The 20,610-nt window shown below is 41.8% G+C and overlaps 3 protein-coding genes across 3 annotated transcripts; 1 reads left to right on the top strand and 2 right to left on the bottom strand.

The window, feature by feature from the left end:
- Nucleotides 1-2,135: 2,135 nt before the first annotated feature.
- On the bottom strand, nucleotides 2,136-3,617 carry LOC132869250 (polyadenylate-binding protein 1-like). The gene is made up of 4 exons (XM_060902588.1): nucleotides 3,569-3,617; nucleotides 2,621-2,754; nucleotides 2,387-2,437; nucleotides 2,136-2,221 (listed from the first exon to the last, which is right to left on the bottom strand). Exons 1-4 carry the CDS (start codon nucleotides 3,609-3,611, stop codon nucleotides 2,156-2,158), a joined length of 294 nt encoding a protein of 97 aa, XP_060758571.1. The 5' UTR covers nucleotides 3,612-3,617; the 3' UTR covers nucleotides 2,136-2,155.
- A 103-nt stretch (nucleotides 3,618-3,720) lies between these two features.
- LOC132869041 (uncharacterized) lies at nucleotides 3,721-8,581 on the bottom strand. The gene is made up of 3 exons (XM_060902397.1): nucleotides 8,330-8,581; nucleotides 7,691-7,879; nucleotides 3,721-3,911 (listed from the first exon to the last, which is right to left on the bottom strand). Exons 1-3 carry the CDS (start codon nucleotides 8,433-8,435, stop codon nucleotides 3,721-3,723), a joined length of 486 nt encoding a protein of 161 aa, XP_060758380.1. The 5' UTR covers nucleotides 8,436-8,581.
- A 1,333-nt stretch (nucleotides 8,582-9,914) lies between these two features.
- LOC132869040 (polyadenylate-binding protein 4-like) lies at nucleotides 9,915-16,856 on the top strand. The gene is made up of 6 exons (XM_060902396.1): nucleotides 9,915-10,080; nucleotides 14,805-14,974; nucleotides 15,054-15,141; nucleotides 16,260-16,393; nucleotides 16,575-16,625; nucleotides 16,791-16,856. The coding sequence occupies exons 1-6, from the start codon at nucleotides 9,915-9,917 to the stop codon at nucleotides 16,854-16,856; spliced, it is 675 nt and encodes a 224-aa protein (XP_060758379.1).
- The last annotated feature ends 3,754 nt before the right edge of the window (nucleotides 16,857-20,610 follow it).

The following is a 20,610-nucleotide window of genomic DNA, read 5'->3' as shown; positions in this document are numbered from 1 at the left end:
TACTGTTAGTGAGAAGGAATGGAAAGCTGACCCCAGCTTGTTGCTGCATAATTATTATCAATTATTTTAGTCAGTGAATAAAATGTAGGCCTAGTATGTAACTTGTACTAACAGCATGTGTACATAAACATTACTAGGCCTAGATCTTAAATGCCATTTGATGCAACAATGCACTGCAGTAGACATAAGCTACCTAATGTGACAAATATATCCATTAATCATTGCTGAAAGTACATAGAAAAGATAATAGTTTGTATCACATTTATTTTAGTAACTATTAAATTCAAGACAATTTAACCTACCTGTCACAAAGTGATCAGAACAAATCCGGATACAGTCAAGTTGTCCTAAATTTGATCGGTTAATGGCAGCCAGCCACTGTCGTCTCCTCCGCTCGCTTTTCTCCTGTGCTGCAATTCCCTGGTTAGTCACGACTTTAGGGAGTCTGTGGAAGCTTTTGCCACCCTTTTCCCCCCGGCTACTACAGCCAACAATGACACACGTATTCGGCATTTTGCTTCGCTGAGCAACAACAATGCACTGACACAGCGACGTTTGACTTCCAATATGGCCGCCGCCGGGTTCGCGCTGATCTCGAAGCACTCTATGTTCCAATGGTTGGCAGTGAGTGATTGACAGGTTGCACTCCGCAAAATTTACACTGCGTAGCACTAGGCCTAAGCGGCCCAGGCAAAAAAAAAAACATAAATAAAATGGTTCGTTGCGTAGCAACCAAGGCAGCACTACTGAGGCGAAAAGTTCTGTGTGGCCTCCCGCAGCCATTTTCACTGAACAGTGAACATAGAAATGAAGCAAAATGGACAAGTGGATTATCCGAACCAATAGGCCGGCAGCCACCAGGTGATCATGTTGTGCAGAATTTGGACACTGAAGTCTGTGTTAAAGCCGATGCGGATATATAAGTTTAACGCGCTTAAGCCTTTTTATGGAGTATGGTGCACGTTTTTTTTTTTTTTTTTGCACTATTCTTGTCAATTGTCTGCCGAATTCATCTCAAAGAAAATTGCATTAAACTAAATTTGTTTATTGAATAAATTGTGTTTCATACAATGTTTAAAGTCCTGAGATTTTTTTAATGCATCATAATAAGTTATCGTTAAGGGCGGCACGGTGGTGTAGTGGTTAGCACTGTCGCCTCACAGCAAGAAGGTCCTGGGTTCGAGCCCCGGGGCCGGCGAGGGCCTTTCTGTGTGGAGTTTGCATGTTCTCCCCGTGTCCGCGTGGGTTTCCTCTGGGTGCTCCGGTTTCCCCCACAGTCCAAAGACATGCAGGTTAGGTTAACTGGTGACTCTAAATTGACCGTAGGTGTGAATGTGAGTGTGAATGGTTGTCTGTGTCTATGTGTCAGCCCTGTGGAATTATCCCTGTACACTCAATGACGTGTTAAGTCAAATCTCTCTGGGAACTCTTACCACTGAAATTGTGTACATTTTTTTCTTTTAGCAATTATTATCCTATAGGCTAAAAAGGGGGGAGAATGTGAGGGAATTTTAATGGATGAACATTATTATTCTCTGTGTTTCTGTATGTTGAGCTCAAGTGACTTAATGGATGAACATTATTATTCTCTGTGTTTCTGTATGTTGAGCTCAAGTGACTTAATGGATGAACATTATTATTCTCTGTGTTTCTGTATGTTGAACTAAAGTGGCTTAGTTACTGAGAAGAGATGTTTTTCCACATGCTGTAATCGCTTTTCTGTGGCCTTGGTGGTAATGAGCAGGGTGCTTGAGTTCGTCCTAACTACGCATCTTCTCATGATGTAATCACCTTTCCTGACCTCGGTGGTGATAAGCAGGGAGCTTGAGCTCTCCCTAACTCGCATCTGCCTGCACATACCAGAGCACGCCAGGTGCACTCATTAGTAAAACTTCATAGAAAATCTTGAGCCAATCACGTGACAACACAAGCAGTGAGCGAATGCTTTCAGAGTATAATAGATAACATTCCTAAAACACAACTCAGAGTGCGCGTACTCTCGGCATCATCAGAAGTGGTGTCTTCTTCTATTCTTCTCTTTCCTTTCCTATTTTATATATCTTTTATATGATCTACTGTAATAAATAACTGAAAAGACGACTCCTAAGCGTTCTGAAGTGTTTATTAGATATTTCCATTACGGGTGCAGTGTTTTTTAAAATCTATTCTTCTTCTTCCTTCTTTTCTTGTTCTCGTCACCGAACAGCATCTTGATGGCTTCCTGTAAGAGAAGTGCACAAGGTCAGAAACGACTCCTGAACGTTTTTGATCTCTGTGTAAACTGTGATGTGACGAAACGTTTCAATAGAAATCGAATACAAAATATCGTTGTGTGTCTCAGAACTGAATTTCAGCAGATGTCCAGTTTTTACTAAAAGATCCTCACCGGCTTGAGACCAGCTTCCCTCGCCTTCAGGATCGCGTCCATTTCATCCACCTACACACAGAGAGAGAGAGGAGGAAAGAGGGATTGGTGGGTGGGGTTTTGTTTCCACATAGCCAAAGTTAATTCATCATTTCAATATCAGACGTTTTTAAGAATCAGAGATGAAACACTCTGTAAATTGCTTGAGTGTGTGTGTGTTGGTGCAGTGTGTGTGTGTATTGTGTGTGCGCTCACTTTGGCATACAGGAGCTCAGGATCGCTGATCATATTCATGATTTCATAATTGTTCTGGTTCCCTGCAAGCATCCAGGTGATCTTATTTGCCAAGTTTGGGTGGATTTTCTCAACAAGAGGCAACAAGTGATCATCTGCAGACAGACAGAGATAGTGAGTGAGGTGTGAGAGAACAGAAATCGAGTGAATGGTCCCAGCCATCCAATCATGTAACATGGGCGGGGTTCAGGCGCCAGACTCTTTCTATTCTCGATTATTGAGGAACAAAAGCAAGACGAGTTGAAAGCAGGTGCTTGGAGAAGTTTTCGATCTCGACAAGGAAACACATCGCAAACCATAATGGGGGAGAAAAAAGGTACCCTATGGGTCCATGTGGCTACTGTTTAAAAATAAAATAGTTTTCTGATCCCATGTCCATACAGTAAATATAGCATATATACATGTTATCAATTCTACTCGCCTCATCTCTTGCAAGCATCACCAAGCTGCGAGCAGCATCAGGGCTTGGAGTGTTTTGGTTACCATGTTTTGTTTAGTGTATTTTGTTCTAAATGCAGTGCTGTGAACTCGATCTATTTTCAAAATAGTACGAAAGCACTTGTTCATGAATTGTCTTTGAAGCATTATTTAGAACTAATGAGCACATTTTGTTTCACAAGTGGAGTGTAAAGACTCTGAAATAAAAAATACAATTAAAAAATTAAAGCCAATAGCAGAAGTTTGATATTGGCTTCTCAAGCTATCTGCCAAAAAGCTAAAAAAAACCACTATTGCTACACTCATGCTTACAACACGATGACATAGTGGCTACTGCCTCGCTTCGCCTATTTGAGGCAGTGGCCACAAAAAAACAAAAACAGTGGATTATACGCTGAGCTGCAGAGCAGGAGTGTGTATGAGCCAGATGTTGGTGTGTGTTTTTTATGCGTGTATGAGTGTGAAACTCACGCGCCATCTGGACTTGTTCATCTACAGGACATGATTCCAACATGTAGATGGTCAGTCGTTTCTCAGCAGATGGTGATGTGGGTCCATCCTGGACACAGAGGAACTCATTCTTCTTCTTCTATTATTATTATTATTATTATTATTACGACTCATTACTCGTGTTTTGTTCTTACTGTTGCGTCCTTGTCTGGCGGAACTTCACTCACAGGTGACACAGCTGTAGGAGGCACTGCATCAGTTGTAGCTGGAAGTTCTTTTGCAGCTGAAACTGGAACCACAACTGGACTGCTGTCCCCAACTGCAGCTGTCTCAACAGCTGGGACGCTTTCCAGCGCTCGCTCAGCTGAAGGAACGAAAACACATCACAGCTCATTCATTTCAGTGAAAAAAACATTATCGGTATCAATTATACTATGTGCATGCAGTCAGATTCAGAAGTACTGGCATCCTTGGTAAAGATGGGTCAGAAAGGTTATGAAAATTTGAATATTATATATACACACACAGTATATATGGCTTTACATTAACTTTTTTGCTCACCGGCCACTGTGGCTAGTGGTTTTCCTGAGTCACTAGCCATTCAGCCTTTTCACTAGCCACAATTTTGTTGCCAGGAAATCGCAGTTTTTTCTTCACCATGATATGTTAAAGTTCGGAAGATCTAGATTTAATTATGAATGGCAGCGTATAATGTATCTCTACAATAGCACTCAAGTATTCAGTGCTGTTAAGGTAGCTCCCTATATGAAAACATGCAACCAATTCAGACAAAAATATAAACAGAGTATTCTGTTTATTGAACTGAAATTCAAGCCCCTTACAATATGAAATATCGTATAATATAAAAAACAACATTCAGTACAACTGAACTGATTCTAATATTAAAAGTCCAATTCAAAACATTTATCATTGAAAAACATTTGATGTTTTGATATGCAAGTATTATGTGTATTATCAATTATTATTATTATGTATATTATGTATTATCTATTAATAGTGTGTGTGTGTGTGTGTGTGTGTGTGTGTGTAGAACATGTGTAGAGAGAGACAAATGTCCTCATTACATTCATCATCAGGGCGGCACGGTGGTGTAGTGGTTAGCGCTGTCGCCTCACAGCAAGAAGGTCCGGGTTCGAGCCCCGTGGCCGGCGAGGGCCTTTCTGTGCGGAGTTTGCATGTTCTCCCCATGTCCGCGTGGGTTTCCTCCGGGTGCTCCGGTTTCCCCCACAGTCCAAAGACATGCAGGTTAGGTTAACTGGTGACTCTAAATTGACCGTAGGTGTGAATGTGAGTGTGAATGGTTGTCTGTGTCTATGTGTCAGCCCTGTGATGACCTGGCGACTTGTCCAGGGTGTACCCCGCCTTTCGCCCGTAGTCAGCTGGGATAAGCTCCAGCTTGCCTGCGACCCTGTAGAAGGATAAAGCGTCTAGAGATAATGAGATGAGATGAGACATTCATCATCAGATGAGTCTGAATGGTCCATGAAAAATGGTCTTCCTGACCTGAGGCTTCCAGCAGGCCATAAGTTGATAGCTGGGGTGAGATCAACTTCTTTCCAATCGCATGAACGTTTCTAAACAGCAGCTCCAGCCTCTCCAGCTCAGCCGACTTCATGACAGCCAGGGACTGAAAGCAATGCTGTCCTGTAGTGACCAGCCGTCTTCGCCTGTTTTGATGTTATAGTACCGGTGTGTGCGTTTGACTTTTCGTGGTCCTTTATAGTTTTGAGTTTAAAATTACTGGTGCCCGTCTTTGCCAGACTTTCTACAGTCTTCACAGTACATGGTATTTTCGGTTTTGCTATGAACTAGCCAATCTCACCCGAACTTCCATTTGTCATTGAACTGTCTTATCTTCCTATTAGTGTCTTGTTCATCTCCACGGCCGCAGCCAGCTCTGAGGCCCCCGCGGTCCGGACCTCGGTCATTTTTAAGAGCTGAAAATACATTGGTACGCTAAATATTCAACTGGATAAAAAATAAAGAATAACATTAAAACATCTCCGTAAAAAGTGCATTGTTAATGATGTTAAACGCTGATTCTGTCTCTGTTTGGTGTGCGCAGCTCTGAGACCAAGAACAAAAAAGCGAATGAGCGCATGCGTGACTCGGGGGAGGAACGCAGTGCAGGAGACACGGGGTTTCCATGGTAACCATCAGCGCACTTTCATGAAGCTATTAAATTTACATTTTCGAACTTTGTTATCAGCTGGGATAGGCTCCAGCTTGCCTGCGACCCTGTAGAATAGGATAAAGCGTCTAGAGATAATGAGATGAGATGAAAAAATAAATATATTATTTCTCAGCTTAAGGTCAGTCCGTATTGTGAAATACTGTGACCTCGGCCCAGAGGCCTCGGTCAGTATTTTCAAGACCTCGGTCACGGTATTTCATGATACGGACCCCCCCCCAGGTGTAAATAATACACACACACACACATACACACGACGGTACTGTTCCATCCCGGGTTATGAGAGATATGTTACACTGATTCTGACAACATGATGACATTGTGGCTACAGCTTACAAAAGAAACAAAAAAAAAAAAACCACTTACGAATGACTAGGTACGCCTTTTCGACCAACAGGGAACAGGTTCTTGAACCAATTCCATTCAGGATTCTTTGAACAAGAACAGAATCCGTTCTCTGTGGGTTGAAAAGGGGTAACGTCCCAGTTTGGTTATACTAAACATAGGCACGAATGGAACGCTGCTCAGCCAATCAAATTAGTGAGTCTGTATATTACTGAACTGTTGTATAATTAGTTAATTAGCTGATTATAGCTGAACCAGGGGAAAATGGTGCATTCCAGGACCACATTCAGGAACCTGTGGTGTAATGTGAACGTGGCCATGCCTCTAGTGGCTTTCCATATAGGATGCGCCATCAAAACCCTATATTCAACATCTTGAAAGAGGCTCAAGAGGAGCTCAAATGACTCTCTGAGCAGATCGGGTTTACTTTTCAGGTTTACTCCGGACTACATGTGCAGCAGTGCAGTTGTAGCCTGCCTTGTTTGTGATTTTAAAAATACAGTAAATCATTCGATAAGCCAAAGCAATAGAGTGGAAAGTTTCAACTTATGTTTGCCTTGGATAACTTTGCCTAAAACATGGTGGTGTATACTGATTTTTTCCCCCAGATTGTTTTTTTTTGTGTGTGTGTCGGTGTAACGGATGCCAGATTGTTAATGTATCTCAGTCCCATAGGCTACATGGTTAGGGGATCTTTTGTTCTCATTGCTTGGGCCAGATCAAACCATTAAACAAGCTTCAATTATTCTTACTCTTGCCACATACATGATTTTTTTTTTCAAAACTGATGATATTCAGTTCAAACACCATTAAAAGTAGCTTCAGGAATAGATCTCTTGTGTGATGTGTAATTCACCCTCTCATTTAAATATGGAGAAAATGTTTTGGCGCGCGCTTTGCGCATCACGGACCTCGGTGATTTTAAAATGCTGCTCCGGCCCTGATCATCTCTGCCCCTTTTTCCCTGAGCAGCAGGGTTTGAAACTCCAGCGATGAGTTTCAAACCCTGCTGCTCAGGGAAAAAGGGGCAGAGATGATCAGGGCCGGAGCAGCATTTTAAAGTCGTCAGCAACTTTGTTGCTTCGTTCATTAACCGCAGGTTACCGCATCATTGATTTTACCTGAGACGTTAAAGTACGTTCTAAACAATTCTAACATGTTGTCAGAATGTTTACGCAGGTGCTCATGGGAGTTGTAGGCGCGTAATGTTACATTGCAATGCGTTTATTATATCAGATGCCTTCAGAGAAAACTACAAAAAATGTATTGTCATACCACAGAATAAACCACCCGCCAAAGTGGCTAGTGAGACTAAAGTCATTACTCGCCAAAGCCCAATTTTACCCGCATTTGGCGGGTGCTAATGTAAAGCCCTGATTTTATATGTATTCTAAGAGAATTTAAAAAACTTCAAAAAATTAAGCTTTTTAGAGGCACATATTTTAACTTATCCATGTATGAAAGCAGTATCATCATACATAAATCACACATGGATCCTTGAGCAGACTATAAACTGGTATTAAAAATGCAGAAATAGCGTCGGGAACAGCGTTTTCCTGTCTTTTGTATGGTTTGTACTGTCTTACCATCAGCTCGATGCAGAAAGTTGACGAAAGTGTAGCCGCGTGAGGAGAAGGTCTTCTTGTCCCTGCACATGTGGACAGAGTGAATAGGTCCTGCACGGCTCACCATCTCCACCAACATCATCTCGGTGACCTCATGGTGCAGATCACCCACATACAGTGAGGTCATTGCGGAGTTTGAGTTCATTTTACCTAGAGAGAGAGAGAGAAAAATCAGACTTTCAGTGGTGGAGAAAAGCAAGGAGACCAACTGAATGATGGACAGAACATTGTCAGCATCGACACGGTAACCTCCTGTTTTAAACAGACAAAGCTGAGGATAAGTACACTAAAATGCATTTCTCGATGGAGACTGGAGGAATCGTAAAACGTAAGGACCTAAAGGCTGAACGTCGGTTTCCCAAAAGCATCGCAGCAAAAAGATTATCGGTAAATGGTAGAGCAAGCAGCACAATGCACTCTCTCTCTCTCTCCTAGTTAAGAATGTCTTAGCGTTAAAAGGCTTTTGGGAAACCCAGCCCTGATCAGTATGAAGGTAAAGAAGAAGGAATGAGAACACACAGTTATGAGATTAGTGTGTCTCGTGTTAGTAAACTATTAAAACTTAAAAAAAATACAAATCACTCAGTTATGGTGACTTACTACGAAGGAGAAGATTAAATCGCTGGAAACTCGCTGTGAAGGTTTGTGTCGCTCTGAAGCTCTGTGTGGATGTGTGGCTCTTATATAGCTGCAGATTTTGAAACATAACTAATTAAACTGTTTTCATTTAAATTAATTAAACTAATTAAACTGTCTGAATCATGTGACCTGGGTTTTCCCCTAAACTTTAGGGGAAAACCCAGGTCACGTGAGCAGGTGACATCAGCTCCCTGAGAGAGAGAGAGAGAGAGCATCCTGATCGCTCTGTCTTGTTCAGTAGCCCATTCAGTGTTCTGTGTGGGTGGCTTTACATCTTCTCTCCCGGACCGAGAGCTCATAGGCTCGTCAGAGTGAAGCCATCTGGCCGCCATCTTACCCCTCACATCGCGTGGATTTGGTTTGTGTGTTAAACCGTCATATCAAACTGGCCCCAAGACAAGTTTCTCCTGACTTTTTTCCCACTGCTATAATTATTTTTACGGAAATTATTTCAGTTTATCTTTCTCTTACAGTCAGGTCTGAACAGTATTTATTTGTCACAAGCTGCATGAATATTGTGACAGTGAATTATGTGACAAATAAATACTGTTCAGACCTGACTGTAAGAGAAAGATAAACTGAAATAATTTCCGTAAAAATAATTATAGCAGTGGGAAAAAAGTCAGGAGAAACTTGTCTTGGGGCCAGTTTGATCAGATATGACGGTTTAACACACAAACCAAATCCACGCGATGTGAGGGGTAAGATGGCGGCCAGATGGCTTCACTCTGACGAGCCTATGAGCTCTCGGTCCGGGAGAGAAGATGTAAAGCCACCCACACAGAACACTGAATGGGCTACTGAACAAGACAGAGCGATCAGGATGCTCTCTCTCTCTCAGGGAGCTGATGTCACCTGCTCACGTGACCTGGGTTTTCCCCTAAAGTTTAGGGGAAAACCCAGGTCACATGATTCATACAGTTTAATTAGTTTAATTAATTTAAATGAAAACAGTTTAATTAGTTATGTTTCAAAATCTGCAGCTATATAAGAGCCACACATCCACACAGAGCTTCAGAGCGACACAAACCTTCACAGCGAGTTTCCAGCGATTTAATCTTCTCCTTCGTAGTAAGTCACCATAACTGAGTGATTTGTATTTTTTTTAAGTTTTAATAGTTTACTAACACGAGACACACTAATCTCATAACTGTGTGTTCTCATTCCTTCTTCTTTACCTTCATACTGATCAGGGCTGGGTTTCCCAAAAGCCTTTTAACGCTAAGACATTCTTAACTAGGAGAGAGAGAGAGAGTGCATTGTGCTGCTTGCTCTACCATTTACCGATAATCTTTTTGCTGCGATGCTTTTGGGAAACCGACGTTCAGCCTTTAGGTCCTTACGTTTTACGATTCCTCCAGTCTCCATCGAGAAATGCATTTTAGTGTACTTATCCTCAGCTTTGTCTGTTTAAAACAGGAGGTTACCGTGTCGATGCTGACAATGTTCTGTCCATCATTCAGTTGGTCTCCTTGCTTTTCTCCACCACTGAAAGTCTGATTTTTCTCTCTCTCTCTCTCTAGGTAAAATGAACTCAAACTCCGCAATGACCTCACTGTATGTGGGTGATCTGCACCATGATGTCACCGAGATGATGTTGGTGGAGATGGTGAGCCGTGCAGGACCTATTCACTCTGTCCACATGTGCAGGGACAAGAAGACCTTCTCCTCACGCGGCTACACTTTCGTCAACTTTCTGCATCGAGCTGATGGTAAGACAGTACAAACCATACAAAAGACAGGAGAACGCTGTTCCCGACACTATTTCTGCATTTTTAATACCAGTTTATAGCCTGCTCAAGGATCCATGTGTGATTTATGTATGATGATACTGCTTTCATACATGGATAAGTTAAAATATGTGCCTCTAAAAAGCTTAATTTTTTGAAGTTTTTTAAATTCTCTTAGAATACATATAAAATCAGGGCTTTACATTAGCACCCGCCAAATGCGGGTAAAATTGGGCTTTGGCGAGTAATGACTTTAGTCTCACTAGCCACTTTGGCGGGTGGTTTATTCTGTGGTATGACAATATATTTTTTGTAGTTTTCTCTGAAGGCATCTGATATAATAAACGCATTGCAATGTAACATTACGCGCCTACAACTCCCATGAGCACCTGCGTAAACATTCTGACAACATGTTAGAATTGTTTAGAACAGGGGTGTCAAACCTGATCCATAAAGGGCCTTGTGGCTGCAGGTTTTCATTCCAGCCATGCAGCAGCACACCTGACTTGGCTCATTCAATCAACTGAACTGTCTTCACACAGTCAAATACTTGCAGCCACACCCACCCTTGATTAAAGGGTGGGTGTGTCAGTTGATTGAATAAGCCAAATCAGGGTGCTGCTGCATGGCTGGAATGAAAACCTGCAGCCACACGGCCCTTTATGGATCAGGTTTGACACCCCTGGTTTAGAACGTACTTTAACGTCTCAGGTAAAATCAGTGATACGGTAACCTGCGGTTAATGAACGAAGCAACAAAGTTGCTGACGACTGACAAGTGCACTATGTGGCGGCATATAGCTGGAGTTTCAAACCCTGCTGCTCAGGGAAAAAGGGGCAGAGATGATCAGGGCCGGAGCAGCATTTTAAAATCACCGAGGTCCGTGATGCGCAAAGCGCGCGCCAAAACATTTTCTCCATATTTAAATGAGAGGGTGAATTACACATCACACAAGAGATCTATTCCTGAAGCTACTTTTAATGGTGTTTGAACTGAATATCATCAGTTTTGAAAAAAAAAATCATGTATGTGGCAAGAGTAAGAATAATTGAAGCTTGTTTAATGGTTTGATCTGGCCCAAGCAATGAGAACAAAAGATCCCCTAACCATGTAGCCTATGGGACTGAGATACATTAACAATCTGGCATCCGTTACACCGACACACACACAAAAAAAAACAATCTGGGGGAAAAAATCAGTATACACCACCATGTTTTAGGCAAAGTTATCCAAGGCAAACATAAGTTGAAACTTTCCACTCTATTGCTTTGGCTTATCGAATGATTTACTGTATTTTTAAAATCACAAACAAGGCAGGCTACAACTGCACTGCTGCACATGTAGTCCGGAGTAAACCTGAAAAGTAAACCCGATCTGCTCAGAGAGTCATTTGAGCTCCTCTTGAGCCTCTTTCAAGATGTTGAATATAGGGTTTTGATGGCGCATCCTATATGGAAAGCCACTAGAGGCATGGCCACGTTCACATTACACCACAGGTTCCTGAATGTGGTCCTGGAATGCACCATTTTCCCCTGGTTCAGCTATAATCAGCTAATTAACTAATTATACAACAGTTCAGTAATATACAGACTCACTAATTTGATTGGCTGAGCAGCGTTCCATTCGTGCCTATGTTTAGTATAACCAAACTGGGACGTTACCCCTTTTCGACCCACAGAGAACGGATTCTGTTCTTGTTCAAAGAATCCTGAATGGAATTGGTTCAAGAACCTGTTCCCTGTTGGTCGAAAAGGCGTACCTAGTCATTCGTAAGGGTTTTTTTGTTTGTTTGTTTCTTTTGTAGGCTGTAGCCACAATGTCATCATGTTGTCAGAATCAGTGTAACATATCTCTCATAACCCGGGACGGAACAGTACCGTCATGTGTGTGTGGGTGTGTGTGTATTATTTACCAGCTGGGGGGGGTCCGTATCGTGAAATACCGTGACCGAGGTCTTGAAAATACTGACCGAGGCCTCTGGGCCGAGGTCACAGTATTTCACAATACGGACTGACCTTAAAGGAACAGTCCACCGTACTTCCATAATGAAATATGCTCTTATCTGAATTGAGACGAGCTGCTCCGTACCTCTCCGAGCTTTGCTCGACCTCCCAGTCAGTCAGACGCAGTCAGACGCAGTGTCACTCCTGTTAGCAATGTAGCTAGGCTCAGTATGGCCAGTGGTATTTTTTGGGGCTGTAGTTAGATGCGACCAAACTCTTCCGCGTTTTTCCTGTTTACATATGACCAGTGATATGAAACAAGTTCAGTTACACAAATTGAAACGTAGCGATTTTCTATGCTATGGAAAGTCCGCACTATAATGACAGGCGTACTAACACCTTCTGCGTGCTTCGGCAGCGCATTGATACGGAGCTCCGAGAGGTGAAGGTATCAATGCGCTGTCGAAGCGCGCAGAAGGTGTTAGTACACCTGTCATTATAGTGCGGACTTTCCATAGCATAGAAAATCGCTACGTTTCAATTTGTGTAACTGAACTTGTTTCATATCACTGGTCATATAAACCTATGTAAACAGGAAAAATGCGGAAGATTTTGGTCGCATCTAACTACAGCCCCAAAAAATACCATTGGCCATACTGAGCCTAGCTACATTGCTAACAGGAGTGACAGCACGTCTGACTGCGTCTGACTGACTGGGAGGTCGCGCAAAGCTCGGAGAGGTACGGAGCAGCTCGTCTCAATTCAGATAAGAGCATATTTCATTATGGAAGTACGGTGGACTGTTCCTTTAAGCTGGGAAATAATATATTTATTTTTTCATCTCATCATCTCTAGATGCTTTATCCTGTTCTACAGGGTCGCAGGCAAGCTGGAGCCTATCCCAGCTGACTACGAAGTTCAAAAATGTAAATTTAATAGCTTCATGAAAGTGCGCTGATGGTTACCATGGAAACCCCGTGTCTCCTGCACTGCGTTCCTCCCCCGAGTCACGCATGCGCTCATTCGCTTTTTTGTTCTTGGTCTCAGAGCCGCGCACACCAAACAGAGACAGAATCAGCGTTTAACATAATTAACAATACACTTCTTATGGAGATGTTTTAATGTTATTCTTTATTTTTTATCCAGTTGAATATTTAGCATACCAGTGTATTTTCAGCTCTTAAAAATGACCGAGGTCCGGACCGCGAGGGCCTCAGAGCTGGCTGCGGCCATGGAGATGAACAAGACACTAATAGGAAGATAAGACAGTTCAATGACAAATGGAAGTTCGGGTGAGATTGGCTAGTTCATAGCAAAACCGAAAATACCACGTACTGTGAAGTCTGTAGAAAGTCTGGCAAAGACGGGCACCAGTAATTTTAAACTCAAAACTATAAAGGACCACGAAAAGTCAAATGCACACACCGGTACTATAACATCAAAACAGGCGAAGACGGCTGGTCACTACAGGACAGCATTGCTTTCAGTCCCTGGCTGTCATGAAGTCGGCTGAGCTGGAGAGGCTGGAGCTGCTGTTTAGAAACGTTCATGCGATTGGAAAGAAGTTGATCTCACCCCAGCTATCAACTTATGGCCTGCTGGAAGCCTCAGGTCAGGAAGACCATTTTTCATGGACCATTCAGACTCCTCTGATGATGAATGTCTCATCTCATTATCTCTAGCCGCTTTATCCTTCTACAGGGTCGCAGGCAAGCTGGAGCCTATCCCAGCTGACTACGGGCGAAAGGCGGGGTACACCCTGGACAAGTCGCCAGGTCATCACAGGGCTGACACATAGACACAGACAACCATTCACACTCACATTCACACCTACGGTCAATTTAGAGTCACCAGTTAACCTAACCTGCATGTCTTTGGACTGTGGGGGAAACCGGAGCACCCGGAGGAAACCCACGCTGACACGGGGAGAACATGCAAACTCCGCACAGAAAGGCCCTCGCTGGCCACGGGGCTCGAACCTGGACCTTCTTGCTGTGAGGCAACAGTGCTAACCACTACACCACCGTGCCGCCCTGATGATGAATGTAATGAGGACATTTAATGTCTCTCTCTACACATGTTCACACACACACACACACACACACACACACACTATTAATAGATAATACATAATATACATAATACTACTTGATAATACACATAATACTTGCATATCAAAACATCAAATGTTTTTCAATGATAAATGCTTTGAATTGGACTTTTAATATTAGAATCAGTTCAGTTGTACTGAATGTTATTTTTCATATCATACAATATTTCATATTGTAAGGGGCTTGAATTTGAGTTCAATAAACAGAATACTCTGTTTATATTTTTGTCTGAATTGGTTGTATGTTTTCATATAGGGAGCTACCTTAACAGCACTGAATACTTCAGTGCTATTGTAGAGATACATTATACGCTACCATTCATAATTAAATCTAGATCTTCCGAACTTTAACATATCATGGTGAATAAAAAACTTCGATTTCCTGGCAACAAAATTGTGGCTAGTGAAAAGGCTGAATGGCTAGTGACTCAGGAAAACCACTAGCCACAGTGGCCGGTGAGCAAAAAAGTTAATGTAAAGCCATATATACTGTGTGTGTATATATAATATTCAAATTTTCATAACCTTTCTGACCCATCTTTACCAAGGATGCCAGTACTTCTGAATCTGACTGCATGCACATAGTATAATTGATACCGATAATGTTTTTTTCACTGAAATGAATGAGCTGTGATGTGTTTTCGTTCCTTCAGCTGAGCGAGCGCTGGAAAGCGTCCCAGCTGTTGAGACAGCTGCAGTTGGGGACAGCAGTCCAGTTGTGGTTCCAGTTTCAGCTGCAAAAGAACTTCCAGCTACAACTGATGCAGTGCCTCCTACAGCTGTGTCACCTGTGAGTGAAGTTCAGCCAGACAAGGACGCAACAGTAAGAACAAAACACGAGTAATGAGTCGTAATAATAATAATAATAATAATAGAAGAAGAATGAGTTCCTCTGTGTCCAGGATGGACCCACATCACCATCTGCTGGGAAAAGGCTTACCATCTACATGTTGGAATCATGTCCTGTAGATGAACAAGTCCAGATGGCGCGTGAGTTTCACACTCATACACGCATAAAAAACACACACCAACATCTGGCTCATACACACTCCTGCTCTGCAGCTCAGCGTATAATCCACTGTTTGTTTTTGTTTTTTTTGTGGCCACTGCCTCAAAGAGGCGAAGCGAGGCAGTAGCCACTATGTCATCGTGTTGTAAGAATGAGTGTAACAATAGTGAGACTTCGTAACCAATCAGCACTTATCCTGATCAAGTTCGATTACCCGTTCTACTTCTTGATAGACTTCAGAACCAATCAGAACCAGAAACGGAATAAGAGAAACCTCGTTATAACTTCGTAGTGTTGTAAGATAATGGGCAGATAAAAAGATAAACGAAATTCACCTTGTGGTTCACCAAGGCTACTGATTCGATATCGAGTAAGTGGTGTTCATTTGAAGAAAATGTACCTTTTTGATTATCATGGCTTTTGTTTGGTCCTTCTGAAAGGTCAAATGAAAGGTTTTGAAAGGGTTTTTTTTTTTTTAGCTTTTTGGCAGATAGCTTGAGAAGCCGATATCAAACTTCTGCTATTGGCTTTAATTTTTTAATTGTATTTTTTATTTCAGAGTCTTTACACTCCACTTGTGAAACAAAATGTGCTCATTAGTTCTAAATAATGCTTCAAAGACAATTCATGAACAAGTGCTTTCGTACTATTTTGAAAATAGATCGAGTTCACAGCACTGCATTTAGAACAAAATACACTAAACAAAACATGGTAACCAAAACACTCCAAGCCCTGATGCTGCTCGCAGCTTGGTGATGCTTGCAAGAGATGAGGCGAGTAGAATTGATAACGTGTATATATGCTATATTTACTGTATGGACATGGGATCAGAAAACTATTTTATTTTTAAACAGTAGCCACATGGACCCATAGGGTACCTTTTTTCTCCCCCATTATGGTTTGCGATGTGTTTTCTTGTCGAGATCGAAAACTTCTCCAAGCACCTGCTTTCAACTAGTCTTGCTTTTGTTCCTCAATAATCAAGAATAGAAAGAGTCTGGTGCCTGAACCCCGCCCATGTTACATGATTGGATGGCTGGGACCATTCACTCGATTTCTGTTCTCTCACACCTCACTCACTCTCTCTGTCTGTCTGCAGATGATCACTTGTTGCCTCTTGTTGAGAAAATCCACCCAAACTTGGCAAATAAGATCACCTGGATGCTTGCAGGGAACGAGAACAATTATGAAATCATGAATATGATCAGCGATCCTGAGCTCCTGTATGCCAAAGTGAGCGTACACACAATACACACACACACTGCAGCAACACACACACACTCAAGCAATTTACAGAGTGTTTCATCTCTGATTCTTAAAAACGTCTGATATTGAAATGATGAATTAACTTTGGCTATATGGAAACAAAACCCCACCCACCAATCCCTCTTTCCTCCTCTCTCTCTGTGTGTAGGTGGATGAAATGGACGCGATCCTGAAGGCGAGGGAAGCTGGTCTCAAGCCGGTGAGGATCTTTTAATAAAAACTGAACGTCTGCTGAAATTCAGTTCTGAGACACACAACTATATTTTGTATTCGATTTCTATTGAAACGTTTCGTCACATCACAGTTTACACAGAGATCAAAAACGTTCAGGAGTCGTTTCTGACCTTGTGCACTTCTCTTACAGGAAGCCATCAAGATGCTGTTCGGTGATGAGAACAAGAAAAGAAGGAAGAAGAAGAATAGATTTTAAAAAACACTGCACCCGTAATTGAAATTTCTAATAAACACTTCAGAACGCTTAGGAGTCGTCTTTTCAGTTATTTATTACAGTAGATCATGTAAAAGATATATAAAATAGGAAAGTAAAGAGAAGAATAGAAGAAGACACCACTTCTGATGATGCCGAGAGTACGCGCACTCTGAGTTGTGTTTTAGGAATGTTATCTATTATACTCTGAAAGCATTCGCTCACTGCTTGTGTTGTCACGTGATTGGCTCAAGATTTTCTATGAAGTTTTACTAATGAGTGCACCTGGCGTGCTCTGGTATGTGCAGGCAGATGCGAGTTAGGGAGAGCTCAAGCTCCCTGCTTATCACCACCGAGGTCAGGAAAGGTGATTACATCATGAGAAGATGCGTAGTTAGGACGAACTCAAGCACCCTGCTCATTACCACCAAGGCCACAGAAAAGTGATTACAGCATGTGGAAAAACATCTCTTCTCAGTAACTAAGCCACTTTAGTTCAACATACAGAAACACAGAATAATAATGTTCGTCCATTAAAATTCCCTCACATTCTCCCCCCTTTTTAGCCTATAGGATAATAATTGCTAAAAGAAAAAAAATGTACACAATTTCAGTGGTAAGAGTTCCCAGAGAGATTTGACTTAACACGTCACTGAGTGTACAGGGATAATGCTAAGGCTGTTTTTTATAAGACATAGACATCTTAAGTTAACGCTAGCAAGCTACATACATAGATCAGGAAACAATAGAACAGGAAACAATCATAATGAAAATGTTTTAAGTCAGGACTAGTTTCATGTCAACTGTGCTGATGTCATTGAACGGTGGGTTATAGTCTTCATGTGAGTTTGGAGGCCAGTCAGGCAAGTCATCAGAGTCTATTTTCACCATCTGGTAACCGATATTTGCAGGGATGTGATTTGGGGCTGGTGAAATTATCTGAAAATTTTAGCCGGGGGTCTGGGGGCCGCAGGCCCCCAGCTGGTCCAGGGCAGTGCCCTGGTGGGGGGACAAGGGAGGGCGAAGCCCCCCGAAGCTCCTGGGTTCTGGGGTTTTCTGACTTAAAAATTGTACTAAAATGGCAAGCAAACACACAAGGAAAAAAAAAAACTTGTCATGATTAACAAATTCAAGCCAATTTAATGGTCAACATGCAACTCTGAGCCCCTATAGTAAATTCAATGATTCTTAACTGACAAAAAGCCAAAACATGAAACCTAAAAATGTAATTCTAAATTAAATCATCTGCATTAGAATAAATAGAAAATTGTATAAGGAAAAACAAAATTTATACTTTCAATTACTGTAGAAGTTGAACATACCTAAATGTGCCTTTTCAAACAAACATGATGCAACATAAGAATTCATCCACCATTATTTATTAAACTCTATTGCTCCTGGTAGTCTCCCGGTTTGCTTCTTATGTATGGCAACTTCTAATATTTGATTAAGTTACTGCACACCCCGTTTAGACAAGGTAACAGGATTGACACAAAAAAATTAGTCATGCATAGACTACTTACCAAAACTGAAATTTTTAAGTAAATATTCTCAGATTCAGTTCATTCTGCCATCCATATAAAAGGTGAGAATATGTAGATCCTTGGCAACAAATAATTTCAATAATAGCTTTTGGGAGCATTTATTTTTGTTATGTGATTAATCACAGTAACAGAACTGACACAAACCTCTGGGACAGGTACAAAAATTAACAAAAAATCGAAAAATATCTTTTCTTAATGGCATTTTCAATTTGTGACATCATATGTCCGTTGTGGTGTCCACAGTCTTGTCGTTGAACATGAAAAAGTTTCAATTCCACCTTTGTCCAACATTAAGAATCATGTTTGAAAAAGTGTCTCTTTTCAGTGGGACAGCCATTTTTGCTCATTTTCGACCCTAAAATTTGCTACAAAATGCACATTTATGAACCAAAGTAGTCAAATTTTGAAATGCAAGGTAGAACTGATAATGTTTTATCATATGAGACCATAAAAAGGTTTTAGAAATCTCAAAATGTAAACAAAACACGTCCGGACAAAAAAAAGATATGTTTTCTGTGAAATTGACTCCTATACAGAACTGTACAGTGTTCACTCACTTGAGGATTTTCATATGCAAGAATAAAAATCACTTTTTCACTAAACAACATTCACAAAAAATGTGTTTGCAATTAATTGGGATCCACTGTTTTTATCATTTCAACCGCGCATCAGACCCTCGGCCAATTGAAAATGTCTTTCATGCACTTTTCTCCCTCATGAGAATTTTGAAAAGTTGGCAAGTATGTATTATTTGCACTAACATTTTAATATTGAATAAACAAATCAAAATTGTGTATAATTACCTTACATCCACGCTGTGGGAAAAGTTTTGAGTGAAAATTAAAACTAACTTGGAGTGAAAAAGGTGAAATAATCTGTGATGAAGTTGGCAGAGACTCTGAGGTAAAGTGAGAGGAGGCAGGAGGGGTCAAGCATCACTGCCGCCTCACAGACTCACTTTCCCGGGTTAAACTCCCACCACTCCCCCTCTCTCTAGCTTTTGTTTTGTTTTCACTGAGTAACCATTTTGATTTGTAAACTAGAGCCGTGATTTAAACTGCTGTTTCTTCGGACGTAACTAAAACAAACTGAAATAAAAACCGCCCCTTCTTTTCTCCTCAGAAGGTTTAGCCTCCGATGCTAACCTTTTCGCCACAGCTTTCATAGCGTGCGCATGCGCATCCAGGAAGCAACAGATGGCGCGAGGCCCCGTTGCCACGGCAACCTTCGTCACTCCGTCGCACGTGCAGTGACACCATCACCACTCACAGACTTATTATGGGGAAAGAAATGAGCTGGGTTGTTTTTTCTTCTTCCCCATGTTTATTTACTTTAAACACACACACACACACACACACCAAACTGATGATCAGGTGCATCTTTACGCTAGATCACGGAGGCTGCCATCTTTCAACTCTTTATTTGAAGCGAGCTTACGTACAGCTATCTAACAAGCGCGTTCATTGGTTGTTACAGAGCGATGGGCCAATCACGTACCTCGTTTCATCTCAATGACGGAATTACTGAAAGTCAGAACGAATAGGATATGAATGCGGATTTTTGAGCGAAAAATCGGAAATTTTTTTTTTTTTTAAATTTTGAAGTGAAAAAAGCGGAATTCCGTGAATTCGCGGAAAAATCACATCCCTGTATTTGTCAGCTGCCTCTGAAACACAGACATACAACATTGACAGAAAACAGGGAGCAAACATAGCATCACAATCACTAAGCCCAGGACCGGTATGGTGGATAGAATCAGAGTCTTCCATCCACTGAACTAACACGATCAGCTGTCTTCAACTCCTCCACGTTCATCTGCTCGTAATTGTTCAGCAACCTTGCGCATCTTGTTCAGTGCCTCAACGATGTTACCGAGTTAACCCTTGCCCTTCTTGACGTGTATTGGTGCTCAGAGGGCGGGCACGCCCTATCAGCCCTCGTCCCACCTCACCGAGACTTGGAGGAAACTCGAAACCCTAAGGCTTATCTATCAGCTAGACACTGAAATACTCTTCCCTATTGAGGGTGTGCGCGTGATTGATGTGATACTTGCACTGTTCCATGCAGTGATGCCTTTCTTCCTCACGAGCTTTAGTCAGCGTCTGGGTCACTTAGGCCTTCTTTTCCTCCTGCTCAGCCGGTTCAGGAACCCTCCTGCAGCGGCTAGCGTGGATCCACGTCACTCTGCCTGTGACCTTCACTGCCGTTGGGGT

The sequence above is a fragment of the Neoarius graeffei genome, chromosome 20, assembly GCF_027579695.1.
Source record: "Neoarius graeffei isolate fNeoGra1 chromosome 20, fNeoGra1.pri, whole genome shotgun sequence".
Classification (NCBI taxonomy): Eukaryota; Metazoa; Chordata; class Actinopteri; order Siluriformes; family Ariidae; genus Neoarius; species Neoarius graeffei.
The sequence above is the reverse complement of the archived record's forward strand: the minus strand, read 5'-3'. Positions and strand labels throughout refer to the sequence as shown.